General features: G+C 48.8%; 1 protein-coding gene across 2 annotated transcripts; it reads right to left on the bottom strand.

Moving 5' to 3' along the window:
• Positions 1 to 1,833: 1,833 nt before the first annotated feature.
• LOC119267604 lies at positions 1,834 to 5,259 on the bottom strand. Of its 2 annotated transcripts, XM_037549028.1 has the most exons (4): positions 4,911 to 5,259; positions 4,479 to 4,608; positions 3,684 to 3,865; positions 1,834 to 2,531 (listed from the first exon to the last, which is right to left on the bottom strand). In XM_037549028.1, the coding sequence occupies exons 3-4, from the start codon at positions 3,792 to 3,794 to the stop codon at positions 2,079 to 2,081; spliced, it is 564 nt and encodes a 187-aa protein (XP_037404925.1). In that variant the 5' UTR covers positions 3,795 to 3,865; positions 4,479 to 4,608; positions 4,911 to 5,259; the 3' UTR covers positions 1,834 to 2,078. The 2 variants fall into 2 exon arrangements, with proteins under 2 accessions (XP_037404925.1, XP_037404924.1); XM_037549027.1 differs by lacking the exon at positions 4,479 to 4,608.
• Positions 5,260 to 7,580: the final 2,321 nt, after the last annotated feature.

Below are 7,580 nucleotides of genomic sequence, written 5' to 3'. Positions count from 1 at the left end.
ACTAGTGCCGCCGTCGCTGTTCTCTAGCCATTTGTTCCCGGCAGCTGAGCTATCCGGGACCTCGGAGGGTCTCACGACATGACTTCAGAGGAACCAAGCCAACCATGGATTGCTACGGCGGCATTGGCTTCTGGACGTACCTACGGTTGTTGGCAACGTTTAGTCAATTGCACGAAGACTTGTTTGAACTTGCAGCAACGTTCTGCGAGGCGATGCGATGCTTCCAAGAGAAACCCCCTGTTTTCCCGGCGTATCAGCTACCGACGATGCCGGCGTTCCCGCTAATTAACACGAAGGGATAGATGTATGCGACGGCTGCGCTTGGAGGCCGGTCAAGGTGCGAGGAGGAGCTTGACGACAGGAGACCCGTCACCCTGTAAGCTGGACGCCGGTCGGTCTGCTTCATCGGTCTTGGGTTGCATGTATCCATCCATATTGCTTGTTACTCATGCTTGTGCGTCTCTGGCTCTCTGTGTCTGTTTCTTTTTTCAATTTTCAGGTGCGGTGGGGCTTGATGCGTGGCCTATGTCTCCGTTTCCACGTACATCTGTAGGGTACGTGAGGGCGATCGATCGATCTCCTTTGCTTCGATCTTCAAACTCGGTGGAACGGTCAAGCCGCTTGATCGACCGCCAAGGCGCCAAGGCAGGAGCAGCAGCATTAGTTTTTTCGAGCAGTATAAAGCTCCCCAGGTGCTGGTGGGACTGGGCAGTGCAGAAATGAAAACAATACTCGTACGCACCATACGTGCTGTGCTGCTACGTGTCGTGCCGTGAGGTGGTCGCCCCTGCCACCGTCGCAGGAGATGCGAGATGTTTGTCCCGTCCCTGAGCATGTCGAGCATGTCGAGCGTGCGCGCGCGAGGTGACGAGTGGCGCGCCCAATGATCAGGGCCACCGCCACCCCCACCGGAGTGGAATCTCGTCCCACGCGCGCCTGCGTTATCGCCATCATCGGTCGATGGCCATGCCCTCTTCTACCCTCCACTAACAACGTGCCCAAAGCCCGGCCGGCCCCATGATTGGGCAGCACTTGCCTGCTGACCCAAATCATCGTGTTGCCTGCTTGATTAACAAGAGTCTGAGACTGAGCAGGGAATCGGTCGCCGTAACCTGTTCGCAACGGCATCGACCGTGGTTTGTTTTTTCGACGTTTGGGTTTGTTTGGTCAGTTTAGGGAACACCCATGATGCAACTTTTCCCGCCAAAACAAGTGTGCTACCACATGCGTGAGAGGTATGCTAGTGTTGTATGGTACTATTACTAGTTAGTAGCTGATGAGCGTCTCGTCCCTTTTTCGGCTTGCGTCCGGTGGAAGCGACGGATCGGTCATGTCCCAACAAAACACTGTGTACAGTAGTACAGTATGTACGTATCAACTAGTAGGAGTTTCAAGGAACGTCATGCGAGTATGAATGTATGATCAGCATCAGTCGGCCGGGATTTTTAACCGGCCAAGGGAGCTACGGCAGGCGATGATGGTGTTTGCCTCGTGCCTATTTCATGATTGAGTGTGGCAACGAAGGCCTTCATGATGGATACAGATAGATACAGGAGGGTGGGACGGCCAGAATCGCTCGCTGGCTGCCTCTTTTCACTCGGCCGCACTTTTGCCATCACCAAAGGAGCAGATAGATAAAGAGCACCGGCGCCTGCGACGGGAGAGGGCCTCACCTCCCTCCCTCGTCCATCGGAGGCGTGGGAAAAGTGGGCAGAGACCACCAGCGCGTCTCCTCAGCCGTTGCGCACGCCGGGAATCCGTCGCGGGCGCTGCACCAGCCCACACCAAACCCAGGCTTCCATTTCGGCTGTAGAAAACCATATCATCACCATCTTAACAACAGAAATGGTACTCCTACTAGTAGAAAACAAGGCACCAAAATGTCAAGTGTGGTTGACATCTTCACACGGAGAAGAGCTACCCTGGTAAAGCCGTGAAAAGTCTGCGAAATTTCTTGCAACAGACATTGGACATCCGCAAAAGTCACAGCGCATTCAACCAAGCCAACACTCTTCTTCAGCAGCAGGCGTAGAAAGCAGAGCGGCAACAGACACACACCAGCAAAAAAAGAGAAAGGATCAGTCGAGGTAGAGCTTGACGTGGATGCCGTTGTCGATGAGCGACTGCACAACGGCCCTGATCTTGCCCTCGAACCGGTCCCGCTCCCGGGGCGTGTAGGTGCACGCGTACACGTCCGCCTCCTTGGCCCGCTCCGCCAGGAACCGCCCCACCGACAGGCACGCCGGCACGTCCGACCGCGACGTCAGCGCCGCCTTCACGTCCTTGGAGTTGGTGCCCGCAACCGCCACCTGCCGGCACGTCGACCGGTGGGTCAGCGACGCCGACACAAACCGCTTCGAGATGAACACATCCAGGGTGAAGGGCTCCATGTGCGCGATCGTCCGCTGCTTGAACGAGATGTGCTTGTGCGGGTTCTTGGACCGCTTCTCCTTCTTGTACGTGTAGGGCTTGCTGTTGTCCTCGTCCATGAAGTCCTCCACGCCAAAGAAGCTCCTCGCCGACCTCAACACCTGAATCAATGAATGAATCAAGAGGTCAGAGCGGCGACTTCTATCTACTTTAGATTTTTAGTGAGTGGAGCTGAAAGCGAAACATGGATCAACAGACTGAAGCGTCCGTTGCACTGAGTTTGAATTTGAATTGAAGGTGGAACATATATCAACAGAATGAAGTGTCTGAAGCAGGGTCAGAATTTGAATAGATTGTGTGTGAGGTTGCATCTCAGGTAAACAAACTTTTGAAGAGCTAAACGCTTGGTCTAAAGAGGTAAGCTAAATGAATTGTTCAACTAATTTCAGGGTTTATAAATGTACAAGACCTATACATGTTTGTAAACTGACTGCATAAGTCCAGCCAAAGAATCCAGAGGCAACTTCAAGACTTGAGCTCTTGCGGCAGCACCAAACTTTTATAAACAGTTGTATACCCGGGTGATTACAACAAGTTATACGAATGAATTCCTTCAATGCACTGCCAAGTGTCTTTACAATGAAATGTAGATGAAAGTGACTGAATTGTCCAGTGTATTCAGTGTAACTAATTGATGAAATGAATTGTGGATGCCGCTGTAATCTAAAAAAAAAAAGGTAATCCGTACACTGAATCAGGTACAGTTGCAATAGATTGTTAAACTTAAAGCCATTATTTAGCCAGTATATACATAAGACGACATGCATAGGGTAGTAAGAATGACTGGAAATGCTTTACTAGACCTGTTTGACATAACTTTGAGCCAAGGTTCGAAATTTTGAACGAATCTTTGGTGGGATGTGTCTCAAGTAAGTGAATTTTTCAGCTCATTAATGAACATCTAAATTGTGCTGGAAATATAAATGATTGTAGAAGGACAACAAATGTTTGGCTCATGCAGCCACAGGAAACTTGTAGCCTTCAGACAGTATCACATACTATGCAGGTATGCAGTCACTGCAAGTAGTCTAGATTTCAGACAGGATTACACTAGTTTATTCATAAGCATTACCAAGCTATCTTGTTATTACAAGCATTTCTAAGTTATCACAACAAAAATTCTAGTAGCTAATGCCAACTAATTTTCATCAACATATCCAAGTTGCTAAAATTCAAGCACTATAACAACATAGATGCTTCAAGGGTTGATTATCACCAGATAACAGGCAGAGAATAAAAATGTGTTTTATTACCTGCCCGCTGTGAAATTGACTTGAACAAGCATACATTGCTTCAGCTGGATGCCCTTCCCGTAGGACATGCGCTCCCCTCCTCCATGACTGACTCAAGATGTTCTTCAGCATCTTTATCTCAAGCACCCTCAATGCTCAACAAATACTAAGCATGGATTACTTGTAGCATAAGCTCCAGGTCACTGTGCAAGAAAGGAAGTTATTTTAGAGCTCAAAATTCTTCAGCTAATTTGCTTCACAGTGGCAGTCCTACACAACAAAGCCACACATTTGTAGTTCCTACAAGATGACGACTCATCAGACACCAGGGGCAGATCTTAAGTGGGGATACTAGTGCTCTGAATCAAATTGGGACAAATTTGAAGCAATATTTGAGATAAACTGCAACAATTACTTGGGTGAGTACTACTCAGGATGTAATGTGGCAATGGGGCAATAGCCGCGTCAGCCGCATGGCAGTTATGTGGGTTTTGCGCCAGCCACTTAGGGCCAGTTCTTTCCGCCTCATAATTCTGGAGAATTATAATTCTAGGAAACTGCCTACAGAATTGTCTGCCCACAGAATTGCCTGTCCAGTTCTTTTCTGTTATTCTAGCCTGTGATTGTTGTATGAGTTGTCTGTTGAAATGTCTGCAATGCCCCTAGATTGAAGTGAGTGATGAATTGGTAACGCCTAGTTATTTCGGTCAGTTTCATGTCTAATATGAACACGAAAACGAGCTGCAAATCTCATAAAATATATAATATTACAATAGTTTCCCCCGGAGTGCTCATTAAACTTAGTAAACAAATTACCTTGCCCTACATCGGACAAAGTGGTGTTTCCTATGGCGCGGTGGTTTGCTCGCACCTCCTCTACGCACACATCCATATATATGGAATGAGGCGCAGCATCCCAAATTGCTTTCTGCTTCCCTTTATCCATCTACAACATTCACATGTCAATGTTTTAATCTATAGAAATACATTCCTTACAGATTGTCCATACAATTTTTTTGCTAAATGTTGCATATTCAAACCAGTAAATACAATTTAACTAACAAGTTAACATACAATTATTTTACTGCATCCCAAATAGGTGGTGGCTGGGCAGAGGGGCATATTCGAATACACTTTAACTAACAAGTTAACATACAATTTAACAAACCAGTAAACCTATTCCAATTTTTTTACTGCATCCATCAATCCATATTTGAGGGAGACAGAGGGAGACAGAAGGGAACTTACCAGCAGCAGGCGCGGTGGTGGCTGGCCGCAGAGGAGACGGGGCAGCTGGGCGCGGTGGTGGCGGCCTGCTTCCGGGCGGAGGGAAAGGAGGGCCGGCCAGGGAGGATTCGAGCAGGAGGGCGGCCGGGTCGGGGCGGTTCGCGTTGGAGCTCGGGTCGGGCGGGGAAGGACTTGGGGAGGGGCGGCCGGGCGAGGAGGAGACGATGAGGAGGGCAGCCGGGTCAGGGCGGTGTCCTGCTTCCGTGGTGAGCAGCAGCGGCGGCCGGCGGCGGGGAGCAGCCTGGCGGCGCCAACCCTAGCAGAACAAAGGTTGGGGACGAAAGGAGTTTGCGGGCACAGGAGGATGGAGTTGCGCTCGGGTCTGTTGGGTCGGGGAGTGGCATTTTGGCCATAATTTCAGTGCCCAATAGGGGTACTTGTTTAAAACGAACAGTTTTATTTTGTGGGATTGCCCAGAATTGCCAAAAATTGGTCATTCTAGATTGCACTTGCAATTGTGAGCTGATTGTGGACAATTCCTGGGGCAAAGATGAGTTCTTTTGTAATTATGATTCCCCGGGCAGTAATTCTTTACAATTGAGCCAAAAGAACTGGCCCTTACTATGCTTAGCAGTTAAACGACGCCCGATGCCCGCAACGGCTCTCATCAGCCACTTGATGCTCATGCTCAGCTGTGATTCTTCTCGAAACAGCGTCAACTTCGTGCCTTCATGGTCACAAGCACACACACTAATTGACATGGGACAACTCTAGCCTACTAAACAGAATTTGTATAGTAATAACTAGTTTCTACAACAGAAATTTTCCAAAAAAAGGCATGACCATTACGGTAATCAGTTCCATTGTTAAAATAAGATATTAACGATATCTTGCATACACTGCATGCAAACCACACTAGAAAATTAGAAGATCCATGACCCCAGATGAGCAAGCTAACTGAAATTACTCAATAACATCTACAGTACTAGCAAGGTTTTCAGCAGTGCAGGAGCTGGTTATTACACTAAATGACCATTACAGTGCAGTTTTCATGATATTCTCATCACTTGCGAAGAAGGCGGGCGGGGGGAGAACACATTAGTGGATAATGTAATCAGTAGTGGAGACAAAAGAATTCAGAGGGTGGAGGGCGGGGGGATCTTTGCTTACCTAGGGGCTGGGGGAAGAAGAGGAGGAGGAGCACGGAGAGGATTGAGAGGGCAGGAGGAGGCGGTGCAGGTGGAGACGGCTGCGGCTGCAGTGACGCCTAGGGCATGTGAGCGTCAAGTGTTTTGGGGCGTTGGTGGGCTGTCCATTTGCGGCACATATTTTTACTGGATGTCCATTTGCGCCATTTAGGCTCTTTTTGATGGGTGCCACTTGTGGGACAAGTGGGATTCAACGCCACTTATATACTGAAGTACTAGTTCTAAGAAAAAACATCCTGAAGTACTAGTGCCATGAATTGACAAAAGAAAGCAACCTAGTCCTCATCAAATATTTTGGATATCGGTAACTGGTAGCTGCTCGATCGGTTGGGGAATAGGGATTAATCGGCGAATCTGCTGATTAACTGAATTAATCAGTCGACCATTAATCGGCTAGTTAACTGTGGCCATCAATGCATATAGCTATATTTTACACAACAAATTAGTTCATGAGCAGAGGCCTGAAATAGAGGAGTGGCTCGTTCTAGTACCTTGCCTTGTGCCCGCGGAGGGAGCAGTGTGCGCGTGTAGGCTAATTGATTTGGGCGGGTAGCAGCATGGAGGGGTGGCCGGGCTCGAAACTTTGCCCTCTGATATACCCCAGTGCAGTAGTTAATCAGTGGAAGGGGGCCGTGAGGCGAGGACGATAGAGAGAGCTTGATGACCTAAAACTAATAGGGAGGCCAATCATCTGCCCTGCCGTAGAAAAAACAAAGATGGCAAAATCGATGGGCAAGTACCTGTCGGACACCATTGATGGGGGTGTGATTATGACACGCGGCACTGTGCGGCTTCGTCCCTGCAGAGCGGTCACCGGTGACTGCCATGGGCGGCGGCAGCAGTGGCAGAGCTTCGACCGCGCTCTGAAACACACCGAGCCAGTTCTTTTCGGCTCATGATTCTCTAGAATATGATTTTGGGAAACTGCCCACAGAATGTGGGGTGAAATGTTTGTAGTGCCCCTAGGCTGGAACCGTGTACTGAATTTCTAACGCTTGGTTGTTTCAAACAGCTCCACGTCGAATACAAACACGAAAGTGATTTGCGAATATCCCAAATTTCTCTCGGTGCCTCCCCTTTCTCCATCCATCTACAACATCCATGTGCGAGCATTTTAATCTATACGAAAATTCTTACTGCTAAGCAGGCATTCAATCTACACCACCACAAAAGTCATACTACTAAGCAATCAATCATGCAATTTTTTTCACTAGATGGCATCAATCATACAACTTGTACGCCATGCAAAATAACCACCAAAATAATTCACTAGCAGCCATCAACTTAGCATACAGCTACGAACCATTAATCATTACCAGCCATCAAACATAAGAAAGAACAGAGAAACAGAGGGGAGAGAGGGAGGAAGAGGTGGGCTCACCTTCCGCCGGCGAGGCAGGAAGAAGCGTGGGGCGGCGAGCCAGACGGGATGGGGCGGCGGTGTGGGCGGCCGGCGGCGCGAACCCTGGCTCCCCAGGAGGTG

The sequence above is a fragment of the Triticum dicoccoides genome, chromosome 3A (genome assembly GCF_002162155.2).
Source record: "Triticum dicoccoides isolate Atlit2015 ecotype Zavitan chromosome 3A, WEW_v2.0, whole genome shotgun sequence".
Classification (NCBI taxonomy): Eukaryota; Viridiplantae; Streptophyta; class Magnoliopsida; order Poales; family Poaceae; genus Triticum; species Triticum dicoccoides.
Note: the sequence above shows the minus strand (reverse complement) of the source record. Positions and strands in the feature narration are given on the sequence as shown.

What these genes read in the sequence shown, in the direction of transcription:
- LOC119267604 (XM_037549028.1), bottom strand. Translation starts at nt 3,794, where the DNA reads ATGCTGAAGAACATCTTGAGTCAGTCATGGAGGAGGGGAGCGCATGTC. An exon ending in GTCAATTTCACAGCGGGCAG is followed by an intron (nt 2,532 to 3,683) that starts GTAATAAAACAC and finishes TCATTGATTCAG; the next exon opens with GTGTTGAGGTCGGCGAGGAG.